This window comes from Neolamprologus multifasciatus, chromosome 1 (genome assembly GCF_963576455.1).
Source record: "Neolamprologus multifasciatus chromosome 1, fNeoMul1.2, whole genome shotgun sequence".
Taxonomy (NCBI): domain Eukaryota; kingdom Metazoa; phylum Chordata; class Actinopteri; order Cichliformes; family Cichlidae; genus Neolamprologus; species Neolamprologus multifasciatus.
The window spans coordinates 12,980,089-13,006,207 of NC_140439.1; the positions used below are offsets into that span (position 1 = coordinate 12,980,089).

Below are 26,119 nucleotides of genomic sequence, written 5' to 3' on the forward strand. Positions count from 1 at the left end.
ACAGGTGGTTTAAATATTGTACAATCTAGCGAAACCTTTTCTTATCTTGGAAAATGGTGTATGCCTGTTCCCATGGAATACTATAATAAAAACATTTGAAAGCAGTGTGTTGTCTTCAGTGAGAAAGTTCAGTTTTTAATGGAGATTGACGTTACAAACATTGGTTTTGTTCGATGTCACCGAGCACTTTGGTAAGTATTAAAAACGATAATTGTTTTGTCCTTGTTGCCTGGGTTTTTTATTTCTTGTTGATACATCTGATGTCAGATGAATGTGTATTCAGGAGCTTCTATGCCGTTGTGTACGGTAAGCGCTCCCGGGTTGTCCAGGCTAAAGCAGGGGTGGACGTAATTTCGGAAGTGACAGTGGAAGGTGTGCAGGTGTTGTTCCAGATTTACGTTAAAGAAAGACAGAGTCCCTCTGTCGTAGTCGAGTGCCACTCCAATCCGTACGGGGTTGACAGTGATCCTCAAGTCAGGACTCCAGCCGTTGTGCAGAAACTCGTATTTATGCCTAACAAAAAGAGAAGCATTATTGAGTGTCAAAAAGCAATTTTATTCATACTGTTGATGATTTTCCCGCTCTGTCAGCCATTAGGAAAGCAGATGCTGAATAATGAGCCAACAGCAGGATTTCAAATGGCTGCAGCTTAAAGAAAATGAAAAATGTGCTTGTTAAATTGTGCGTAGGCAGAATCAACAAGAAGATGCCCACAATGGGAGCCATATTCAGGGTTCGTGTGATATGCTGCTGCGAATGACTCGCTAAATGTGATAATTCATCTGTCCTGCTTTGTTCCAAGAAGAGTTGCCATAGAAACTATTATAAAGTAACATATTTAGCTGTGGGCTTTTCTCCCTTCAATGGGCTTAGTTTCACAGAACGGATGCACTTTTTTTTTTTTTTTTGCTTAGGAAAGGGAAAATTTCTGAATGCTAAAAATAAAGTCTTGGCCCAGTTTCTGAGAACTGCAATAGTAGGCCCTCAGAGGATCAGCATGTTAATTCTGCTATCAGATTGGTGGAAAAGTCTGCATCTATTAGGTCTGTGTAGTCCTGTGAAAATGTCTGCTTCTTTTCAGGGAACAAGTATATTTAAGAAAAATGACTGAGCAGAAAACCAAAGCTACTACAGCACTTGTCTTGAAAACTTTCAGTATAATTAAAGAGATTTCTTCAGACACTGTTCAAACTGAGATGATTAAGATTAAATATATGGGGACTTTCTTACAGCAATCAGATACAAGTATTTTGCGGTTCAGCAGTTGTGCTTTTGTATATTTGCTAAACTGTTGTTCACAGGCATAGTTTACCTATAGGATCCCTGGTGTGCAGTTATTTTGGAGGAGTACTAATGTGTAAAGAGTACTGACAGGACATCACAGGGTGTTCAGCAGTGAAGCTGATGAAAGAACCCTGGCTGGTACTGACTGCTACCTGGATGGACTCAGGATGTGTCTCATACACCACGAGGTACTGTTGGCCCCAAGATACGAGTTCCTCTCTGTGTCCTCATAGGCAACGCCGATCCGGAACTCTGTCCCATCATCCACCTCAACTTCCCAGTAATGCCTTCCTCGCACTGGAATCAGATCCCCAAGGACAGCTACACATCTGTAAAGATACTGACATTTAAACATCTGCAAGTGTATAGAGTCATTACAAGTCAAGGTTCCCATTATTCGCACCTGGTAAAGGTGTTGTCATCTAAGGCCATGGCACTTATGGGTAGTTCTTCATCTCCATAAAAGATTGTGAAGCCGTCTTCAGAGATGGACAGGCAAGGATGGGCAGTGTCCTCCAGGAGATAGAAAAACGTACCTGCACAGGTAATTGAGTGTTTGATTGCAAAGACTCTGCCTGAATCCATGTATGTAGTAAGAAGGTATATTTAAGCTACGGCTAAAACACAGGACATCAGATTGATTTATTCTAATCGTGCAACCTCTGTTTATACAAGGCTAACAATGAATAAACTTATATGCTCTTTCTGAGCGAAAGGAGTCTCAAACATGATGGGGATGATCAACAAGTAGATGCTAAAAGTTACAAACAGACATAACTGTCCTGCTTTATAAGATAAGGTCCATACCGCCTATGAGTGAGCCAAAAGCATAATGAAAACGCTGATCCCAGTTGTTTCTCACCTGTCGTGGTGATAGTAATTGGTTCACTCCTGTCACTGGGTCCTCCGATGTTGACTGCTCTCACAGAGATGAGGTAACGTTGTCCTGGCTGCAGCTGGATCAGACACTGACAGGTGGGCACTGCTACAATAGACCTGGGGTTGTAATTGAGACACGAGGGTCACGCGTCTTCCTTTAAATATATAGTAAATGCAGAACAGTGATCACTTTGTGAACTGTATTTTATTGTGTATGGTTACCAAAACACAAATCACTGAAAGATCACCTTGAAATTCTGGCGGTTAAACAGAAACTTATATTTGTATATACTGATAATTGAATTGAATTTTCTTTAGTTTAAGTCTGCCTTGAAAATAAATCATAATAAAAAGATAGTTTACTGCACAGTGTTAAAGTGTTCTTCAGAGCGACTGGATAAGAAATGAAAATGACCCCAAATGTGGGCACAGCATTCTAGCTGAGGCCAACAGCACTGCAAGGGCTGAAGCTAAGAATAGATTTTCTAGGACAGAGTGCATCTTGATTCAGCAGCTCTATATCCATGGGACCTCAAAAAAACAAAACTTCCCAGGCAAGCACTAACACCAGCTTGTTTATTTTGAAGCAAAAGCCTTATCAAAGGAAAAAGCCAGTGGAGCCTAATATCACGGGGTACTGCGTCTTTGAAGCTCTGCGTTTCCAGCGAAGCGCTTCTATTTTTACCGAGCTATTTTAACTTTAACTCTAGGCGCGGCCTTTTCAAAGTGACAGATTTCAAGGAGAGAGCACGGTTAAATTTTGAGCTTGCCAAATCGGTCTCGTTAATAACACCTCTTACTCGGTAATGCTGCTCTCTGTGCCGTCTGCACCCATCTCCCTGAGCTCCACCGTGTAGGAGTCTACGGGGTTGGTGTTTCCTGACTCCCAGCGGATCAGAGCAGCCTCTGGACAGCTACTGCACTCCCTCTGCTTAATCACTGGAGGTGATGGCACTAGGGCAGAGAGGATTTAGACTTTTATTCCCACCAACACGCCACTCTGGAGTGATTGCAAAGCTGAGGAAAGTGGCAGAACTATTATTATTTTAAACTGCCACAAGTTTAAGAACTCCTCACGCAGCTGGAGAGTGACATTTGTTACCCGTCATGTATAAGGCCTTCTCGCTGGCTGGGCTGATGCCTGTGGTATTGGTAGCTGTCACCCAGAGCTCGTACTGAGCATTGGGCAGCAAATCTGCAACGGTGCAGTGCGTCTCCTTCAAGGTTACCTTGCTCACTTAAATAAAAAACAAAAAGATGAGCACACCTTTAGATCACAATATTTTCAGGGAGATCAGTAGATACAAGTTGAGCAGCAGATGGTGACATTATCATGCAGTGCACATCTGCAGGGAGCGTCTCTGGTTTATACCTTGCGGTGTGAAGGCGCTGTCTGCTGGTGTATCCTCCAGCACCAGCCTGTAGTAAAGCTCGTAGTACTCCACAGTGTCATCAGAGAACAAGCTCCAGCACACACGCAGGGATGTCTGAGTGGCAGAGTTGGGCATCTGGGGATTGATTACTGGGGCAGATGGAGCTGGGGGTTGTTTGACAGAGATTCACTGTAAATTCAGCACAGTTATCAAGAAGTCTTTTTAAAGTACAAAAATCTAAATGTTAAGACAGCTCTGTTCTGGTTGAAGCTCAACACTGACACCTCTGTGTGATTCCTATTATTAGGATTCTCATTTTCAGTGACGCAAGACACGGCGTGTTCCTAGATTTGTATTTTACAAGTGACGGAGAAGGAGGCGGAAAGTGAACCAGAGGAGGCGATTTGTAGATTCAGACCTGGAACAACGTTGATCGAGTCCATCAAGGTTTTGACATCCGACAGGTCAGCGAGCGGCGTGTTGAATTCAAGACATGTAGACAGCGTGAGGTCAACCTCGTCTTTGGCGAACTCCTCGATTCTAGTGTGGTACAGAACAAAAAAAAGCCCTGATTTTAAAAAGCGTGCAGTGCGCTATCAGGCTAATGTTCAAAGTTTGACCATAAAATAAATACTTTACGTGCTTTTCATCAAGCATGCAAGCATGTTTTGTACAGTGGATGGAGTTTGTTCAGCAGAGTTGTGTCTGTGGGTTGTTCCCATGAATGAATATGAATGATTGAAGTCTGAAGAAATAAGACATATTGTCAGTTTAACAGCATTTGTCGCAAGTCAGCCAACACAACCATATTGAGATGCCGTCCCACAGCAGTGTGTGACCAAGCTGGTGACCAGCATGAGGAGGAGGTGCCAGGCTGTTGTGGTTGTGTGTGGATCTTCCACGTGCTACTCAGGGCTCTGTTTGTTAAATGAATAAATTGTTTCTTCAGACTTTAATCATCCAGTCCAGTAAACTACACCAAACAAGAGTCAGTAGCAGAATAAGCTGACTGGTATTGGAAGAGGAAATTTGGCAAGTGTTTCAAGGGCGCGACCCACATACTCAACTCTGCTGCTCAGCCCACAAATGCATTTTCCCTAATAAATGTGGCTACATTTAAGGGGAAATAAACAGGCTTTCCAACGTATAGGTTTATTGGCAGGAAGCAACCTTACAAAAAATAAATAAATAAATAAAATAATTGACCAAATACAAATTTCCTTACTTTTTGTGCTAGGTTCAAGGTTCAAGGTTCTTTATTTGTTTTCATTTGCTAAGTTCAGTAAGTGGACCTTCAACTGGGATTTTAAAATATATCAAGTTAAATAAAACTAAAGGGAAGACAAATCTCACATGTTATTGATGCTCGATCTCTTAATATCACACTTGCAGTGTCACACTGTGCAGACTCACTGTGCAGCCTCATGCTTACCTTTTAATTGTGGGCATAACTGTCTGTCAATAAAATCCAAAGAAATCATTTCAATAGCAAAATAAATAAATGAATAAAAGCTAATCAATGCTTCATATCCACAATTGCATTAGCTGGCCATGTTTTAATTATTTATTTATTTTTGGGGCCATCTGCAAATATGATCCAGTGGAATCATTTATCACCTTCAAAAAAAGCCTCTTGTCCTGGCTGCGGTAGACCTCCTGCGCTGTCTCGATGAGCTCCTTGGAGGCATCGAGTGCCTGACCACAGGCCAGCAGCTGACCGTACAGGGCTTCCAGCTTACTCTTCTTCTCCTCCTCCAACCTTGCCGCGCTCTCATCCTGTCGCTGAGACAGTGTCTGCAGCACGTCATTGTAGTGCTGCTCCAAGTGCTGCTCTTGACGGCCAAAATTCTCCTGTACGTGCAATAATATGAGAGAGTTAGAGGGTAACACATTTGTTTTACAGGAAAGAACAAATAACAAAACAACAATTTGATGTAATAAAATGGGCTTGTGACGACTTTATTACTGTCTATGTGTAAAAAAAAAGAAAAAAAAAGGAAAAAAGCATCTCTGCATATTCATATGATAATAAAACAGTAAAATTATGTCAAAACAAAGGAGATCAGACTGGACGCTTGAGTAGTACCTCCACTGTAAGGAAGATCTCTTCCAGATGACCAGCAAAGCTCTCCATCTCTGCAACCTTCTCTTGCAGCTGATCGCGAATCAAGATGATCTCCCCCTGAAAGCAGTCATAACGCAAGCTTGAGCTCTTTTCACATTTAATTCAAACCTGCAACACAGACTACAATGAGGGGTAACAGTTAAGAGTTTATGTTGCTGTTTACTATGAGTGTAGCTTAATCAGATGTTTCCCCTCACTCAGCTATTCATTTCACTCTTCAGTATTGTGCTGGCGTTCTCTCAGAGAAGTGATTAAATGCAATGAGACGACTGTGGCTGAACAGAGGTAGTTAGTTAGTGTCCTCACCTCAGTTTCTCCCTCCTTAAAAGCATCCTCCTCACCATCACTTCCATCTTCTGCTCCAGTGGGAGATGGAGGTGAGCCTACATTGTCCATAGCAGTAGACTCTCTGCTTAACTCCTGGAGCTCGGCTTCCTCTGCAATCACACCCAGCCTGTCTCCTCTGATCTCATACAAGTCCATGATGACAAGGACTCAGGCGAGGACTGAGGCTTAAATACCCGTTAGTGTCCTGAAACTGCATCGGAGGAGAATTTAACAAAGCAGAACTGCTATAGTGAGCAAGCAGCTGATAACAAATTTACCTGGAAATTTAAGGGAGCCGTTTGGTTCTTAAACAACCTTTTCAGGCCAGCAGCAGTATCCGGCAGGACAGCAGTGACAGAAATAGATGGGACTGTGTTTGCTCACATTTCACAGGCATGGCAAACATCTAAGCAGGAAGTTCGTTAGTAATGAAATAGATTCATTAAACGTGGTCGAAAGTCTGCAGAGGTCTGAGATTTGCTGACATTCTAAAGGAACAACAACTAAAAGTTAAATGCTTTAATTTTTAGAATTTGGAAATCCCCGAACATGTGATTTAAAGGTCAAAGTTCAAGGCAGTACCAGAGGCTTATGGTGCATTCAAGGTTCCTCGGAAACCTTAGTTTAAGACATATCAAACACATTGGATTAGACATTTCTGTATCGGGACCCGCCTGCTCTTAGTGACCCAGTCTGGGTTTTTCGTGGTTACCATTCTATGTCAAAACAGCGTATTCTTTAAAAGGTAGGTATCTGTGTTAGTAAAACCGTTAGCTCATATTGACCGATAACTTCCGGGACTGGTGAAGGCAACTGACGTCAAACAAATGGCGGACGTTGTAAACAGAGCCAGCAGCTTCTCGGCCAGGGTGAAATATCTCTTTTTAAGATGAACAGCATAGAGTGTGAGCGGCTAGACAGTCTGGAGGGGTGGGTGGCCGTTAAAAGCAACATATTTGAGGAAGATGAGGCGTTTAAACTGGGCTTCATCGTACAGTGGAACGTCATCGAGTGTAAGTTCGCCGTCACCTGCCACAACCGGACGTTACAGCGGCAGAAGCGCAAATCCGAGCCTGCCGCCGACGACCCTCAGATGAGCTGGGCAGGACTCTTCTCCGTCAGCGATCTGAAGCACGTCCACCAGCAGTTCACCTGCGTGGCCGACGTCCTGGGAGGCTGCTTCCCGGATTTGACGGAGTTTGAAGAGGGCAACATTTGGGACTTGCTCTTCCTGAATAGGAGATCAGGTCCAGACAATGACGAGGACAGGGACTATGACACCCCGTGTAGGAAACTCGAGAAGTATTTTAGCACCGCTATTGACCTCTGCGGACGGAAGATCGTTCTCGACACCTTGTTCGCACAGGATGACCGAGATGTCGAGGAGTACTTTGAGAATTTACAGGAGTTCAAAAAGAAAAGCTTGCAGGAGGAGATGTCAAGGGCCAAGGGTCACCTGAGACAGGTGAGGCGTAGAGGTGGGCGGATCGATCTAATATCGATACCAGCGCGATAGGACTGAGATTCCCTAAGTGCAGTATGCCCACTGGATTTTGTTAAATAAATGTGTTTTAGAGGCAGGCACATTTACATTCCAGGTCTCCAGAAAATCAGTTTCCAAACACCTTGTGTTAATTAATTAATGTGGAAAGTAAAAATCACAGTGATTTAGTGGTCATTAAAATGTGTTCAGAATGTGTAAATTAATGATGAATCAATCAGTAATCATGGCACACTGCTCTCGTCTTTGTAATCTACATTTTATAGGGCAAAAGTATTGGCATCGGTATCGGCAACACTGGCCCTGTATGTGTTTGGTGCCCCATCTATGATAGAAGTCTTACAACACCTTAGAAGCACTTAAAAACATGAGTCCCTGAAGTCTGAGAAAGACTGCATGCTCTCTAATCCCAAGAAGTTTAAAGGTCTAGTCTGCCATATTAGCGCCTCTAAGTGGTGGTGTGAGCCTAAATCAGGTCTACCATGACACAGCAAACCACAGCTGCTGCTCCAGCCAAGGCTCTAGATGTTGCAACACCACCAGAACTGGTCTTTGTTTGCTGCTTTAACCTGCAATCTGACCCTTTAGCTCTGTTTAGTTTGTTTCACATGCAAATGGAAGTAAAAGCAGTAAAATGACAGCCAATAGACCAATGAAGCATTTGAAGAGCATAATACGTCAGGTTGACATCGAAACAAAAATCTAGTTCCATTCGAGATCCACTGGAGATCGCTGGAATGCATGCCTCCAAGCTTATCATGTCCTTTTATCAAAATAATGTGGTCTGAGTTATGGTAGCTGAGTTTTTACATGCCCACACTGTACCTGTTTCCAAAAACATCATGATGTAGCCTGCTGAGCTGAAAATGTGCTTGTTGTGCTGGTTTGTTTCCTTACACAGATGTAAGGTTCTGATCAAGAATTGGTAACAGAAACAATGAGCAAGTGGACCTGTAAGAAAAACTGTTGATGGCACCGCTACGAGTAGAATAAATGTATCAGAATCTGTACTCAGTGTCGGTGTTGTGCCAAAAAGCGATTGTCTGCCAAAAACTGATTTCCGGTATTTGCCAAAAAGTGATTGCTCGTATTTAAACTGCTATAAGTAAGTTGTTGGGCTATAATATGTGAAACATATGTCAAATGCATCCCTCATGGATGACATAAAGTCATCTTGAGCCACAAACAACATTTCGTGTAACAAGGTAGAAGGCGCAATCAGTTTTTGGCAGCGACTTTTATATAACCTTTATTTATGCAGTTAAAAAATGTCATTAACATTAAAAATGTCTTTTGTAAGAGTAAGTTGGCCAGGAGGACAGCAGAAATGGCAGCAAATATTACAATAATTCTGTAAAAATATTTTAAGTGGGGATAAAGGACCGGATTGGTTATAATGTAAGTACAATAACACAGAGTTGTAAAGATACTTGAAAAAACAGATAATTTTTTATAACCCCTTTGTAAACCCTGTCCACCAAAGTCTATTTATCAACATATGTAAAGATATTACACATAAAAAATACACAGAAACATTGGAAATCAGTTTTTGGCAGGCAATCACTTTTTGGCACAACACCGGTATTATGTCTACATAAACCACTGTTACGGTTCTGCTGTAAATGATACCTTTATGACATCTTATCCAGCTTTTGCTTATGCTGTCTCAGATGCAGGTTTGTGGTGCTGCGTTGATTCTTGTAAATGGCTAAAGCAAACATTGTTCCCTTTGTATGCTGGAAGATGTCAGGGCATAGATAACGCTTGATTTTCCAACTATTTACATATTTTGAATCCAAGCGATTTAACATTTTCTTAACCAAGATCTCACTCTCAAAAAAAAAAGTCTCAGTTCCAAATATTTCATCACTCTCACATAAAATGTTTTTTAATACCTGAATTTGTTTGACTTCAGCGGTCAACACCGGAGAACCAGGTCCAAGAATCCCCGTGGTGTTCAACCACTAACCTCATCTTGAAGTGTCTTCACAAGTCTACCTTCAGCCCACCCAAGTTGTTTTCTGAAAGGCCTAGTTATCGACTCTTATGTTAGCTGGCACGGATTGGATTGGTTCATTCTGAGTATGAAAAGTCATGCAGAGCAAAACTAAGCTGTGGGCTCAGGGTAAACCCAGATCATGGTGTTTATGTTTTTTTTTGTCTCCACAGCTGCTACAAAGTCACAGCGGTGCTGACAGGATGGTCATGCTGCTCAGCATCTATGAGGAAGAAGACGAGGCCTACCAGGACCTGGCGACTGTCGCCACGACTTTCTTCCAGTACCTGCTGCAGCCTTTCAGGGACATGAGAGAGCTGGCCTGCCTTTACAAGATGGACATCCTTGTAAATACACACGTTGTTAGAATGTTGTACACGATTATATGCAGGGGATGTACTTAGTGTTAATATCAGAAAGTTACGATTTTGATGAAAACAAAAAATGGGAGGATTTTAGAATAGTATGCAAAAGTCTTCAGCCACCCCCTCATTTCTTTATATTTTGCTAGGAAAATGTGAAATATTGCAGTGATTTATCAAAACATATAAACATAGCTAAAATATACAGTATGTGAGGCAAAAACAGAGATTGACTTTTAAGCTTGTTAGAATTGTACACAATTTCTTCAACACAGCCTGAACAATCTCGTAATTTCTTTAAGTAGTCTTCAGGAATAATTCTCCAGGCTTCTTTAAGGACATTCAAAACTTTTCTTTGGATGTTGGCTGCCTTTTGTTCTGTTGTCTGTCAAGCTGATCCCGCACTGCTTCAGTAAAGTTGAGGTCCAGGCTCTGGGGAGGCCAGTCTGTGACTGATGGTGTTTTATTATGTGTTTCTCTATCCAGGTATACTTTTACTGCACTCACAGTTTGTTTGGGATCATTGTTATGATGAGAAATGAAGGCGTTGCCAATTAGGTGCTTTCTTGATAACATGGACCAAAATGTGATGGTACTTTTCTGTGTTCATAATTCCAGCAGTTTTGACAACACCCCTGAATGAATCGTAGCCCCTAACCATGATGGAGCCTCCACCGTGTTTTACAGATGGCTGTAAACACTCACTGACAGTGATTTGAACCAAAAAATATCAAATTTGGGTTCATCACTCCATAAGATCTGTTGTCAGTGATTTGTCAGTAGTTCTTCTGTAGTTTGGCACACCTCAGCCCTTTCTCCCTGTTTCCCTTCCTTAAGAATCGCTTCTTTACTTCATTGACCAATAGATGGATCAACTAAAACATCACAAGGTTCTCTCAGGTCCTGTGTCAGGACTTTGCTGGATGTATTCCTGTTTCTTAAAGACATGACTTCCACATGCTGTTTAGCTGCTGTAGACAGATTTTAGACCTGCCACTTCTTCTTTTGTCCTCCACTTACCCAGTCTTTTTAAGGACACACTGTACGTGATGCTGAGCTGCTGCTAAGTCTTCAGCTAATAGCACAATGAATAAAATGTTCTTTTACTAAGTTGTCTCTTCTGTGTAAACACTGGTCCATGCTTCAGTAATTCATGCGGCATTGTTAGGTGTCTTCTCTAAGTCTGACTCCTTGGAAGCACATAAAGAAATGAGAGTTGGCTCAAGACTTTTGCACGGCACTGACCTATACGTCCTTTAGTGATTACATAAAGGTCTCTTTCACTCTTAACTAGTTTATTTGTTATTGCTGAGCCACACACAGCACTCATGAATAGACTGACCTGTTGCATCACTATGTCCAATGTGGTTCTCAAACTCTGTGATGTAGGTTAAAGAACATTATTTTTTTAAAGGGAATTTTTAGCCTTTATTTTTGATAGGACAGTAAAGAGTATCAGGAAATTAGGGAGAAAGCAAGGGGAATGACATGGAAAAAGTGAGCGTGGTGTAGGGAAAATATTTATGTCCACTTAGAGGGAAAACAGAGGTCAGAATTTGTTTTTACACTCATCCAAATATGAATAAAGCTCCCATGAATGCACAGTTAATACATACTTCTTACGGACAGGTAAGCCCTTGAGTAAAGACCGTTTTGCTTGCTGCGGTTGTCTGCAGAAGTCTTTGGAGTTTGAGGAACTGGGTCCTAAGAGAATTGCAGCTCTGGAAAAGGAGGCGGAGGAGTGGAGAAAAAAAGCAGAGGATGCAGTCGCCTCGATTCAGGACATCACTGTCACCTACTTTGCACAGACTTCAAAGGCTCTGGCTGGTATAAGTCGCTGTGTTTATATCTGTGTGGATGTTTCGGTTAATTATGAAATGTGTAAATGATCAAAACCTCCAAAAAGATTGTTTTCAGAGGAAATGGTTTTAAAAGAAAAGCCTTCATGATTACGCTACGGGATTCATTTCACACTCGCCCTATGACAGCTGGGATAGGCTCCAGCGCCCCCCGCGACCCTGAAAAGGATAAGCGGAAGTGAATGGATGGATGGATTCATTTCACAGTTGTAAGGAAACAATTATAACCTTTATATATACATGACAGCTCCTTGTGCACATTTCCAGGTATGGTGAAACAGATGGAGGAGGATAAGTGTCGTTTTGGACCCGCTGCCTGGGCGTCAGCGGCTCCCAGGCTGGAAAAACTCCGCTTCCTATTGGCCAAAGAAACCCTGCAGCACATGAGAGCCACCGAGATGTGCCTCAGCCGCAAGAAAGACAGCATCAAGGAGAGGGTGCGTGTCCATTTTATCTTTTGTTCTTTCTTTCTTTTTCATTAGTATCAGCTGCTTTTCCAGTGGTTCTGTAATTACTCAGCACATTCGGTAACATCTCACTAGAATGTGGCGCAGTTCAATTCAATTCAATTCAATTTTATTTATATAGCGCCAAATCACAACAAAAGTCGCCTCAAGGCGCTTCATAGATACAGAGAAAAACCCAACAATCATATGACCCCCTATGAGCAAGCACTTTGGCGACAGTGGGAAGGAAAAACTCCCTTTTAACAGGAAGAAACCTCCGGCAGAACCAGGCTCAGGGAGGGGCGGCCATCTGCTGCGACCGGTTGGGGTGAGAGAAGGAAGACAGGATAAAAGACATGCTGTGGAAGAGAGACAGAGGTTAATAACAGATATGATGCAATGCAGAGAGGTCTATTAATACATAGTGAGTGAGTTGTAAGGCTTTAGTTATCATTCATGTCTTTATTTCCGTGCCAAGGCCAACGCTGCTTTTGTAGTGGTTGTAAGTCAGTAGAGATGTGACACGGTGCCTACTCGCTCTCATGTATCATTCACTTGGTATTCCAGTCTGATGTGAGTCTGTGGCTGCTCTGTTCCTTTTGATCTATTTATAAAGCTTCTCTGAAAACCTAGAGAATCCCCTCAATACACCCCCATCCCAATCACAAAAAACCCCCTCCACGCATGAATAAGTGAGCGTGTCTGGGTGCATATATGCATACTCAAAATGTGCCAGCTACACACAAATGTGTGACTGCACTGGGAGGATGTTTCTCATGTCAGGATCACGGCATTTTTCGGGATGGTACGGCACCGGATCACTTGCTGCTTCACGGGGGTCATGCTGTGCGTTTGAGCTCTTGAAAAGAGCAAAGAGAACAACCGCAACACCTTTACCGTCACACGGCTGCATTCCCATCCCATTAAGCTTTTTAAATAATAAAAAAAAAAGTCAGGTTTGAGGACGCTGGCGTCATCCGTCACTGTAAAATCAACCCGAGCCTTTACATCTGCAGCTGTGTGCGAGTGTTCATAACGAGATCAGCGAGCTACACCTACGCAAACTCTTGCGCTGGTGGCAACACAGCTCGGTGACTCTTTAGAGCGTGCCAGTATGCCTGCGGATATCCCAGATGTTTGCGTGAGTGTGCCGCTTCAGTCTCTGTGGCAGCTGTGTCACATTCCAGCAGTGTGTGTATTTGTGTTCGACATAATTAAGAGCATTTTAAGGCTGTATTGTGAATGCATTGAATGCAAAAGCTCATGCATGGCACATGCTGCAGGTAGCTGCTGGTTTCAGCTCATTTCATCACAGCATGAAAGCTTGCAGAGATTAAACTGTCTTCAGATAGGCAGTCCATCACAAATGCTTAATTTTTTTTATTGTCAGATTTATCTTGTGTGTGTGTGTGTGTGTTTGCGTTTGCCAGTAGCTTGGCTAAAAGCAAAGCCTATTTTGATCATAATGTTCAAGGACAAGTAGCGAGCTGTCAAAAAGTAGCACTTGCCTCACAAAGTATTCACTGTATGCATACAAACGACTGTTTTTTTTTTTCTCCCCACAAACGACCGTTATGATCCTTTCAGCGGGGCTGATGTAACATTTTTCTGCCGTTGCCTTGCAGCTGGAGAACCTCTCTGTGAGAGCCCAAGGCCAGAGGGCCGATTTAAGGTCTGCGTTTGAGGACGGCCAGAAGCAGGACACTGTGGACCAGCTGGAACTGCAGTTCTACGAAACCCAGCTAGAACTCTACGACGCCAAGTTTGAAATCCTGAAAAATGAAGAGCAGCTCCTGGTGGCTCAGATAGACACCTTGAGACGACAGATTAAAGGTATCCTCACATTTACATAGCTGTGCTGTACAGCAGATTTATTTTGGGTATATATACACGTGTTTTGCAAAGGTCTTGAGCCTCCACGGTGCCAGAGTTTCTTGTTTTTGAAGCAGTCTTGAGCAACCAGGCTTTCTCAAGGTCTTCCTCCTAGGACCTGGCGTCCACATATGTGGACATCACATTTTGAGTTGTCTAGACCAAAATACAGAATTTTGCTCTACAAGGGCCTGATATCCACTTACGAGGACATTATACTGCCACTGTACTATCGAAATTTTAAACAAATATATTCATATGTGGATGCAATTTTTCTCAGAAACAAAAAAAGGTCAAAAGAAAAGATTTTACATTCATCGGGTCCCAATATGCACAAATATCAAAGAGAAATTAAAAATGCATGCCATGGAAGAGTTCGGGTCTTAGGAGGATAAAGGTTTTCTTTGGTTACCGGCTGTTTTTCACTCATTTTCAGTCTGGTCCTTGTACCCGAACATTTTCAGAACTTTTTTTGTTTGTTTCTTTGTTTGCCTGCTAAACTACTTAATTTTCTGAATGAATAATTCAATAATAATGAATAATTCCATCTTTAAAAAGGCACCTGGTAAATGGTCTGATTCTTATATAGTACTTGTCTACTCTCCCTGAGTGCTCAAACAGCTTTATACGGCATGCCTCATTGAACCTTTAACTGAGATTTAAAGGTCTTCGAGGATATTCCATGGATTTCAGATGGAAGTATACTAATAGGGCTGTTCGATAGATGATGATATAAAAACGTCTATAGTTTCATTTTACGCTGTCGTTTGTTTCGTGATGTCACAAAATAAACTGTTTAGGGCAATATTTTTTCATCATTTTGATGGTCACTGTAATGGCTATATTAATTTTTTAAAGTTCTCTATTTCTCTTATATTTAATATAACCACACTAAGGATGAACAAGCTCCTGTTTTTATGCGTTGTGGTTAGCAACAACGACGGTAACAGCATCGCGTGTCCGCTTGTTTATGTTCCACATAAACCTTTCACAATAAAGCTTAGGATCCTGTTGAGACTTTTCAAAATAAACTGAATCACGTGAAAGAGTAGATTATTTACGGATGAGAAGTAAAAAAGAGCCGCCAAGTGCTAAAAAATAAACCATAGACTCAAACGTTAGAACAGGCTTTTCCCCGCAACACGCCGTGTAATAAATACTCACAAAGAAAACGGCGGCCGTTACAACTTGTGTCTAAAAATGTATAGTTTCATGCATCGGTTAAAACACTCGACTCCGGGTAAAGGACGCGCAGCTGGAAACACTTCACGCAAGTCGAGCTGCCCGAGATTCACAGAATTTACAGAAAATGTTACATTTTTGTGATTTATATCGTTATCTGACGATAGAATTCTTATATCGGGATATGAGATTTTGGTCATATCGCACAGCCCCATATACTAATGCTAATAACGGCTTTTTGTTTTAAAAGCGCCACATTAAATACTAGCTTTACCAGCTGTGCAATTTTCCTCCAACTTCCTGAAAATGTTGCAAACCTCTGGCACATTGGTATTTTTCCTTATTTCATTTGGTGAACTGGCCCATAAAAAAGCGTGCCGCTTGTTTTAATGCATGAAGTGTTTATAATCGTCCTTGATTGTGTGTCTCTAATATTTCTCTCACCTGTTTGAGTCCAATATTCTAAACGCATCTTACGATATATCCCAACACTACAATTCCCACAGCGCTGATTCAGCACCCTTCAGACTCTCTGTCAGTTATGATTAAAATGACACATTACACAATACACCCCTCCCCGCTGCATTATAATGTGTTGGATTGTCAGCCAGTGTGTTGTGGAAAAGAGGTGCCTTCTGGGAAATGCTGTATTTTGTTCGTGTAAATGTTTCTCTAATTGTTCCTCGAGGGAGGGGGCATGTTTGCTTCCAAGGTGTTTGTGTGTGCATCTTGCTGTCTGTGTCTGTGGTGACTTTGGCTGTGGGCATATTTACCTTTACAGCTCTCAGGTGTAGTTTTCTAGCTAAGAAACAGCAGCGCGCCCTCTGTCATTTGTTATTCGTGAACATAAAGTTGGAGGACTGAGGAAGATATGATGTTCTGTAAATAAGGAGAAAGCTACTGCAATGCAAATACTGTAATTAGTACAGTTGCCAAGGAGACCCAGAACGTTTCATAAGCAGCTGAGGAGATGCTTTTATAATTTAGCAGTAATTTTACCAACGTTAAGCCGCTTACACTTAATCAGATGTAAGTTTGCTACCTAAACAGGAAGTAAACAGATTTCTTAACTTCACGTAAGCTGCATAACTACAGTTGGCACAAAAGTAACCTTGGCACTACCTGTGACAACTAACTGTGCTGCTCGTGAGCAGTGGGCATGACACTGGTTATTTAGGTTGTCTGATGGGATGCGACAGCTGACGTACGGCTGGAGAGGATGCCATATAAACAGAAGACATGTAGGAGTGACTGGGCTGCGTTTGTGTTTCAGAGCTGAAGGAGGAGGTGGTGTACTACGATGTGTGCGAGGATCCGGAGGAGCTGCAGAGCATGGTCCACACAGGTATTCATCAAGCAGACCCTCCAGCTGTCAGTCAGCTCAAAAGACGCCTACAGACCCTGGAAACCAAGAGGGGCAACATCTGTGCCCGCCGAGCTTACCTGCGTAACAAAAAGGTGTGTGCGAGTGCTGCTGACATGAAATCATTTCATATTCTGTGGTCCTTTTAAAAAAAAAAAGTTGTATTTTTCAAGCATCCAAGAAAAAATGTATCGATCCTTCAAAGGCAACATCTCCGCCTGCCTCGTGTGCCAAATGCTGGGTTTTTAAAATATTTTTACTACATTGGTTTATTTTTAGCTGACATAGTAATTGAAGCACTTGGCATGTTTTCCTCTTTTGTTGGCTGCTTGCTTATTTGGTTTAAAAAAAAAAAAAAAGTATTACTCAGAGCAAAAAAATGGGAAAGGCAGCCTGGTTAAAGACTCTCGATAGTTACTTCCAGTAATTCACAGGGAGGGAATGCAGTTAAAAAAAATAGGGGCATTGGAAAATTACAAATAATGGACTCCGAATAAAATCCGGATGTGTTGCAGTTGCATTTTCTCAAAGTTTTTTAACCGTTTGCTCAGACAGTCGCTAATTTCTGACAGACTAAAATGTATTTTCGAGCGATTAAGTAATATGTTTTGTCTCTCTTTAGGATCAGTGCACGGATGCACATGAGCAGAAACACCTGGCGGAAAAACAGAGCTCCATAGTCTTCAACCAGCATCACCAGGTCCACCTCGTAAGTCAGCCAGGTTGTTGGAGCCACAAATGAAAGCCGCTGTTTCTCTCCTGCGCCTCTCAGTGTCTCCCTCTGTTGTCTGCAGAAACGAGAGAAGAAGAAGGAGGAGGAGCAGAGGAGGAAAGAGTGGGTGGACAAGGAGCGGGAGAAAACTCTGAGCCGATTACGATCCTTCAGAGAGGTCAGGCGCTCTCACTCGTTCTGCTCTGCCTTCGCCTGCAGCTCTCTCCGAGTTAATAAAACCCGGGGGGGATGCTGCATCGTACCCTCTTAATGCAATAGTTCACCTCAAAAACTAAAAGCTCAGTTATTAGCCACTCGACTCCTCGCATCGGAGGAAGTCCTGATGACGGCGCGCTATGGCTGTGGACGGGCTTGTTAGTAATGAGCTGTCTTACACCAGAGCTTCAAACTGTGCGTGGACGACTGCGCTCTGTTGGCTTATAACTTCAGTGACCCAGTGACATTTTCAGTGTGGCAGTCAGACTCTGTTTTAACTTTAAATACAAATATAACTAATGACATTTCCATCAGCTTCTCCTTTACAGTGTGCTGATTGCTAAAAAAGACTTAGACGCTACCTTAAACTAGCATGTTAGCAATGCCATTGTCAACACCTAATCAAGAATGGCATTAGTATTCAGCTGAAGCAACCTCAGTGCTGCTAGAATAGCTGCGAGCCCAGGAAGAGAGCCCTGCATCAGTAATAATGACTGGGTAATGATGATGACTACATCATTTGGCGGCACAGGGGTGCAGTGGCTGGCGTTGCGTTGCCTCACAGCGAGAAAAAAGCCAGACGGGCGATTAAGGATTCAAACCTCCTGGGGTTATCCGTCTTCCTCCAGCAGTCCAAAGACATGCATGTTAGATTAACTGATGATTCTAAATCGGTAGATGCAGCGCTCATGTGCACAGGATGAATATGTATGAAAAAGAAGATGGGGGCTTGTAGTTTAAAGCACTTTGAGTGGTCAGAAACTACTAGAAATCATTCCATTGATTCATGTGTCTGAATGAATGGTCCTGCTTATTTAAAACAAAACATTAACACTTTCTTGGTATTTTTTTAATGCCTCCATAGTGTAGTGGTTAATAAATGTGCTCAAATCCCATTTGTGGTTGCGTCAGGGCGTCATGGCAACCAGATGTAACAATGATGTTGGATCTCGGTGGTCAAAGGTCACTACAAAACAAGTTTTTGGCCCCTGGAAATTCTCTCTCTGCAACACACACAGAAAGTCCAACACTGTGATGTCGTTCCACCTGCACGAAAATACACCCACAAGATTTCAGACGGCTGATTCTTGTGTTTAAAATCACTCCCTTGTGTCCTCTTGTTAATGAGCGTCTACATGCTCTGCTCACTGTTGACAGTATATCTGTATATTCCATAGTGAGCAGGAAAATCAAACCAATTATTATGTATTTCAGTCGAAATTGGTCCTTTTTAAGCCAGAACTGAGAAGCCTTTGTGGTGAGACTATTTTGTTTAAACCAGGGGTGTCATCATAAGGCCCGAGGGCCAGAATCGTCCTGCCAAAGACTGCAATGTGGCCCATTGGACAGCTTTGGAAAATATGAAGGAGAACTAACTAATAAACTAATAAAGACCTCCACCATAGCCATTTATACAGACACTAAGGTAAATAAGAAATAGATGAATCTATCTGCTAAGAAAATCTGTAAAAAAAAAAAAAGACATTCAGTCAATTAACAAAAAATGTTTTAATCACAGGACAGTTTGCACTAACAGATGTTTTCATTTAATTTTACACATTTATTTCTCATATTTTTTGTCCCATTATATATCATTTAAGCCTATGGAGTCATGCTGCCAGTTCTTTTTCTAACTTTGCTCGGTGTTTCACTATGGGAATCGCGTCACGTCGAGGCGATTCCCATAGTGAAACACCTCACTCTGTTATCAAAGAACCAGGGATTACGTTAAGTAACCCAACGTTTTCTTTCATTTATTTACAGCAGTATTTCTTAATTATGTAGAAAAACTGACGCACCCCCGAAATTACACTTATTTTTCTTATATAAAAATACATGAGAAATTAAATGTGTAGTTTAACTTTACATTGACAGAAAGTGGAGGTCCAGCCCACTTAGGATCAAAGTATGTGGCCAACATTATAAAATGAGTTTGACATTCCTGATTTAAACGATCAGCTTTTACGTCCGTGTTTAACTGTGCGGGGCTTTGATGCACATCTGCCGTCACTTTTTTTAATCTCATGTAGTTGTTGTGCCTGTGTAAAACAAAACATTAATGCATGAGCTTCAGCTAATGATGTTTTCTTTTTTTTTTCTTTTTTTTTTTTCCAGAAGCGACCAGGCCAGTACATCCTGAAAGCGCCCCAGTCCAGGCCTTCGTCGTCTTCTCCAGAAAGCCTGTGCCCCTCGCAGCCAATGTCCATCATCAGCCTCAGCCCTGCTCCCTCTTCTCAAGGACCCCCTCCCTCCATCCGACCCGCACCAAGGCGCAAGAAACCAGCCAAAAAGCAGCAGCTGAAAGACATCCCTGTCCAAATCTACGCTGCGCCACCTCCTCCAACGGCCATCCCCCCTCCCCCAACAGCCCCACCCCCTCCTCCTCCTCCTCCGCCACCACCACCGCCGCCACTGCCACTGCTGCCTCCCCCCCGAGTGTCGCCCTCATCAGAGGATACCCCGATGCCTCTGAGTGAAAAAGAGGGCCCTCCTTTTCCAGCCAAGAACACGCTCAAACAAAATATAGGTGAGGGTGAAATACGTGCAGTATCATTCAGATCTTCATGTCCAACAAAACCAACGAAGAATAAAAGAATGGAGCAGGATACGTGATTTTTGTTTGGCTGCTGGGAAGGTTGTGTGTGTGTGTGTGTGTCTGCACATAGTGTTCTGTCCTAAATTCCTAACTTCTCTCACAGGGCCAGAGGAGGCATTTTACCTGCAGTAGTGGTCCTGGTTATATACGCTGTCTGCTCCAAGGAGACTCTAACGTCCAGCGGCGCTTCATTTTCATAAGCTCATGTGAAACGGAGCACACTCAACGAAACTGTTTCAATAATGTTTCTTACAGCGAGCTAAGAACTGGGAAGAACCAGCTCATCAGCAGTGTAGCTTCTTCCCCTACACTTTAACAGTGTTTCTCCTTTAACTTTGGTATTTTTGTAGGAACCATGGACGAAGTGTTGGCTTCACTACAGCGTGGACAGATTAATCTTCGAAAGGTCCCCGCGGCCAGCACGCCGAGCCCCACTGGGGACGCAAGGAGCAGTCTGATGTCTGCCATCCGACAGGGAGTCACCCTGAAGAAGGTGAGATGTTGATACGTTGATCGGCTAGCTTACTGCAGAACGATTGCATCACTGCATGTGTCACTTGGTAAAAATATGATGACATTTCTGAACAGAGAAGTCACACTGAGTGATTTCAACAGAAAGGTTTATCCAGAGAGCACTGGCTTTCTAAGTTGGTTATTCACCTGTGGAAAAAAGCCAGTGTGGCTCAGTTTGTGTCAATCCCTCCCCCGCAAAAAAACTTCCAAATATCAAATATCAGTCTTTACTAAAGAATTAATCTGCATGTGAAAATGCTACCTAACAAATGCACAATTTATTTGTGTTTGTGTAATATGCGATCATCGGTGTTTAGGTAAATGTGACACGTTTTAAGGAGTTTCATTTTCACTAAGGACCACTGGTGTTTTTGCTATGAGCCGTTTGCTGTGGACGTGGATCACATAAATTAAACCTCGTTCGTTCTCAGTGTACAATATTTCTTTTTACTGACCAACTATTAATGGTGAAGAACACGTTCGTGAGGTAGTTAAGCTATAGGAGCTGTCACAAAAAGCCGTTCACGTCCTAATTTTTGATAGGAGACATGCTGTATGGGAACTTTGAGTGCACTCTTGTGCACAACAAACAGCTCCCCCGTGTGGATTCTTTTTTAGCGCAGCAAAGGAGTGAATTATTGAACAGTGCTAGTAAATTTAAAATTGGGTATTTTGCTTCTAATTTTAAAGGAATGGTCGATGAAGCTGTTCACAGGTTGTGCGTGTAAATTCCTTTTTTATTTTATGAGAATGCAGACGTCTCCTTTATAAGCCCGGAAAGTTGATTCTGTGGATGTGGATGATGTTACCCAAGTGACCTCTTCAGCGCTTCACCCACTGCAAACCCTACAATGCAGATCAGCAGAATCAACTTTCACAAGTATACATGCAACATACTTTGGGCTCTTCCCTTATTTCCCGAGGAGCCACCACAGCGGATGGAGCCACATATTTGATTTGGCACAGATTTTACACCACACGCCCTTCCTGATGCAATCCTTCCATTTATCCAGGCTTGGGTCCAGCACAGGGAGTACACTCGCTTGTGACCCCCTGAGGCTGGATCTGTGTCTCCTTCTGGTCTCGACCCAGGGATCTTTCACATATTAGACAAATGTGCTAAACTGCTGCACCGTGGAGCCACAGTTATGCATATGTAAAAACCTAGGCTATAACAGACTAGAAAACATTTAGCTGTTCTAGTTCCAGGGTCGTTGTTATCCCAACGGGGTCATTGCTATGTAGCTCTCTACTATAATGTTATTAGCTACTTTTTTGGTACTGATTACAGATTTCACAGCAGGCAGTAACTTAAAATGTGAACTGTATTTCTTTGCCGTTGTGTAGGTGGTTCCTGCACGAGCAGAAGTCCCAAGCGGCGGAGACAACGAGCTGGAGCGCAGCATCAAGGCCGCCATGATGAGGATGAAGAAGGTGGCGGCTGATTCGGATGAGGACGACAGAGGGGACGAAGAGGGACGCAGTGCAGACTGGGATAGCTGAGAATGCGTGCGCACTCACGCCGATGAAGCTGCCGTCTTATGTTAGCCCCGCTCAGTCTTCCTCACAGTTATGAGCTTCAGCTCATTGTTGCCAATTTTCCATCGGAAAACAAGAAGAAAAAAAGCTGCTTGTTTGACAAGAACAGGATTACGCCTCCTCAGACTTAAACGTTGCAGTTTGTTGAAGTTGTTGCACATTTAATCCCTTTTGTGTGTGTACGTGTATGTGCTTCTGTTTTGTAGCTCTGAAACGCTGTAATACATCCAACACTGCAACTAACTAGCGAGCGGCAGAATCAGGACTGTCTCCTCTAAAACACTTTCCAATTTTCAGAAATCCCAGTGAGAGCGAATGAGCCGCTTTGTTTTTAACGCTCCTCTAATTATTGAATTTCTACCAAATCTGAGCCCGAAGGCCTTTTGTGACAGTGTCACACAGCAGGGGGGGGGAGTGGGGTGGGAGCTTGTGCTGCGGGCGGTGAAGACAACACTACGCAAATTGTCGTTTCGCTCGCACCGCCCTGTCTGATCTCATCATTTTGAATGTAATTAAATTTGAACAATTGTTTATTTAACCTAACCCCAGTAAGGCTACACCCACGTGAAGGCAGAGCTGTTAATTATTCAAAGCCTGCGTGTCTGAAGTCTTTGTCGTTGTTTGCGTTGCAGGCCGTCTCGCGCTGCCCGCAATTTTCCCCTTTTCATGTCAGAATTTTGGGAACGCTTTAGGATTAATCAAAGGGCACTTTCGAAATGAAATACACAAAGACAAATTGAGAATATTAGGCTTTAATTTAAGTAATGGATTAAAAAAAAAGTTCCGTAATTAATTACACATCCCAATCTGTAATCGCTGTGTGATCTAAAGAAAAAGAAAACGGGGGAAAGGTTCCTGTTGATTAAGGCAAATTGACCTTTCAACCTGTGACAGCACATTGTTTTGGGGATTTTTCCCTCCTCAATCTTTACAAGTGTTCCTTACCTGAACCTGTCAAACAGTTAAACTGTGTGATAGCAGCATTAAATGCTTTACAGGATGAATTCAATTTTAGTTTTATGAGTTAATGATGTTCGAGGCCGACACCGGCACTGCTGTGTTTTAATAATAAACTAAGAGACATCAGGTCGTCATCAAACGTTGGCGTTCCTTTTTCCCTCCACTTGCATTCAAATACATTCATCTGAGCTCTTTGCCACTTGCTTTGCTCACGCTGTTCCCCAAAGTTTTACCTGTGCCCAGGCCCTCATTCTTTAAACAAAGTCACATCAGACCTGCACCGGTGAACCCCTGGCGAGTGGGCTTTGGTGGATGAAGCCCACAGTGATGAGTCACGAAGTAATATCCATCCTGGCAGCGCTCGCTCTCACACATCGGTCTCCTGCAGTGACAGCTCAGACATCCCCAGCCAGCTGTGATTGAGTTTACTCAGCTCTGCGTACCTAAGAGAAGCGACCGTTTTTGCAGGGCTGCTGTCAGTCTCTGTGTGCAATCTGTTGGCAACATCCACGCGATTCAGGTGGAGACGGGTCACGCACCTCGGGGGTATTTAGACGAACACCTCCATCCAGTATAAACAGAAATTTCAGCAGCCTGTTACTATGGCAACAAGAAGTGTCAGCGGTAGTGGCCTGCAGTGCCATATCGCTCTCTCGCTCACATGTACAGAGCAGCATAGTCTATTAATGACGTTTCACCAACTCGCCCACTCGTCACCAGTCACACAATGAGACCGGAGAGTCAGACAGCGATGAACAGCAGAGAGAACGAGAGGCCGTTTCTGCTCTACCAGTATCAATTGGGAGTGAGGCTGAAAGTTGAGGGGCAGAAGTACAATTTTTTTTTTCAAATTGGTATTTAAGCCCTAATTGTGTGTAATGAGATCCAGAGTTGAAACTTTAAAGCAGTGCTGACATTTAGCAGATCATTATCAGTATGCGTGTCAGATATATGGTCAAAATGGCGACCTGCTGGTAGGCCCAGACAAAAAGACAAAAGGGTGACTTAGGTGAGAAGGGTTCATCCTAAGGTGGGCATGAATATCTACCCAGATTTCCTACTTTCATGGCGGTCCATTGTGTAGTTTGTTACTCTGGCTGACAGTGTTCAGTAAGGCTGCAAACAGTCTGGGAACCCATCTGCTGACCTCAAGGACATTCATGCGTATTCATGTGACATTAATTAAAAAATAAATTGTTCATAAAATTAGTAAAATAGTAAGAAATGTTCACCACACCATTTTTTTTTGTTTAACTTAATATACATTTGCTGACCACTTTGTTAGGTACACCTGTTCAACTGCTCATTATTACAAATACTGTAATCTAATTGGCCAGTCGCATGGTAGCAGCTCAAAGCCTTTAGACATCCAGACATGGCCAGGGCGGCCTGGTGAAGTTCACTCTGAGCCTCAGAATGAAGAAGAAAGTGACTTTGAAAGTAGCACTCTTGTACGGCCATCTCTCGGGTTTACAGAGGATGGTGTAAAAAAAAAAAGAAAGTGCTGAAATCATGAGCGACAGTTCTCTTGGCAAAAATGCCTCAGCAGCTGAAGACCACACCAGGCGCAACAACTACCAGCTGAGAACAGAAACAGAGGCTACAGTTCACACAGGGTCACTAAAACTGGACGACAGGAAATTAGAAAAATGTTGCTTGTTCCGATGAGTCTCGATTTCTGCAGCAAAATTCACACGGAGTCTGAATTTAACAAACATGGAAAAAAGATTCACCTTGCCTCGTATCAGTGGGTCAAGGTAGTGGTGTAAATCCCTCAGTACCAGATGAACATTGTGTACCCATCTTCTGATGGCTACTTCTAGCAGGATAATGTGCCATATCAACAAGCGCAAATCATCTCAAACTGGGTTTTTGAACAAAATGAGTTTACTGTGCCCGAATGGCCTCCACAGTCACCAGATTTTGCTCCAGCAGAGCACCGTTGGGATGTTGTGGAACATCATGGATGTGCAGCCGGCAAATCTGCACAACTGTGTGATGGTGTCGACTCAATATGCAGCAAAATATCTGAGGAATGTTTCCAGTACCTTGTTGAATCTGTTCCATGAAGAATGAAGCCAGTTTTGAAGGTCCAACCTTGTAACGTGTCCGTTACGGTGTTTCCACAGCTGTCTGAACTTTACTAAACTCTGAACCAAAAACAATTCTAAAAACGAGGAGTCTCCATATCGGAGTCTCTCATTTAAATAATGTCATTGTTGGTTGTTATTCAGTTGTAGCAGTTTTCTCTTTTTTGAATCACTCTAGATCAAATGTCTTTGGATTTTGCACTGTTGGCTGCACAAAAGACGTCTTTTCAAAACGTCTCAGATTTGACTTTTTCCTTTTACATTTCATATAATAAACAAAGTGATTCATCAAAAAAGTCCGAGTAATTTGCAGTGAAAATCATAGCTGCATTCCTACAGCAGTTAATTTCCAATTGACTGAATTAATTGGTCAATTATCCCATCATTTTAACACTAAATTGGTGCTTAAACTGCGTATTGATTAATTTCCCCCTTGTAAACCAGCTGATCTCTGAAGGTGAAAACAAATTAGACTCTAAATGGGAGTCCAGTTTCCAAGGGTCTGATTGTTTTTTTGTTTTTAAATCAACCAAGTAAAACTGGTACATCCCTCAGTCCATCATTCACACAGTTATTTACACAAGAAAAAGTCAGTAGGATTAAGTTACCAAGGCAACCTGTCTTCTGATCCATACTGCAGTTATTTTCTCTGAGCTCGGAGGACGTTTAAGGTGTTTTCCATCATTCCTCAAACCAGCTTTTATCTTTATGTGCTTTATTTGTTCTAATCTCAGAAATTGATACATCATTGACTGATTGAATCCCACCTCATCTGCTTTGCTTATGCGTGGATTACAGCTATATTTAGTGGTATGTAAATCGTGCGGTGGCGGAGCTTCTGTGCTCGACGGGACTCAGCTCTGGCACTGTAGGTTCATTCCACCTCCTCTGTGCTTCTGTCCAGGAAAAATGCCTCAAGACTTA

The 26,119-nt window shown here is 42.6% G+C and overlaps 2 protein-coding genes across 4 annotated transcripts; one reads left to right on the top strand and one right to left on the bottom strand.

Moving 5' to 3' along the window:
• Nucleotides 1–109: 109 nt before the first annotated feature.
• fsd2 (fibronectin type III and SPRY domain containing 2) lies at nucleotides 110–6,692 on the bottom strand. Of its 3 annotated transcripts, none has more exons than XM_085166736.1 (13): nucleotides 6,267–6,692; nucleotides 5,968–6,193; nucleotides 5,623–5,718; nucleotides 5,154–5,387; nucleotides 4,969–4,991; nucleotides 3,955–4,076; nucleotides 3,536–3,700; nucleotides 3,266–3,400; nucleotides 2,964–3,117; nucleotides 2,147–2,280; nucleotides 1,688–1,820; nucleotides 1,437–1,613; nucleotides 110–513 (listed from the first exon to the last, which is right to left on the bottom strand). In XM_085166736.1, exons 2-13 carry the CDS (start codon nucleotides 6,142–6,144, stop codon nucleotides 264–266), a joined length of 1,800 nt encoding a protein of 599 aa, XP_085022862.1. In that variant the 5' UTR covers nucleotides 6,145–6,193; nucleotides 6,267–6,692; the 3' UTR covers nucleotides 110–263. The 3 variants fall into 3 exon arrangements, with proteins under 3 accessions (XP_085022862.1, XP_085022856.1, XP_085022847.1); XM_085166730.1 differs by having other exon boundaries at nucleotides 5,968–6,199; XM_085166721.1 differs by having other exon boundaries at nucleotides 5,968–6,692.
• Nucleotides 6,693–6,776: 84 nt separating this feature from the next.
• On the top strand, nucleotides 6,777–25,711 carry whamm (WASP homolog associated with actin, golgi membranes and microtubules). The gene is made up of 11 exons (XM_085166708.1): nucleotides 6,777–7,453; nucleotides 9,659–9,832; nucleotides 11,524–11,674; nucleotides 11,974–12,143; nucleotides 13,778–13,985; nucleotides 16,480–16,664; nucleotides 17,192–17,278; nucleotides 17,364–17,459; nucleotides 19,613–20,024; nucleotides 20,444–20,586; nucleotides 21,954–25,711. Exons 1-11 carry the CDS (start codon nucleotides 6,878–6,880, stop codon nucleotides 22,107–22,109), a joined length of 2,358 nt encoding a protein of 785 aa, XP_085022834.1. The 5' UTR covers nucleotides 6,777–6,877; the 3' UTR covers nucleotides 22,110–25,711.
• The last annotated feature ends 408 nt before the right edge of the window (nucleotides 25,712–26,119 follow it).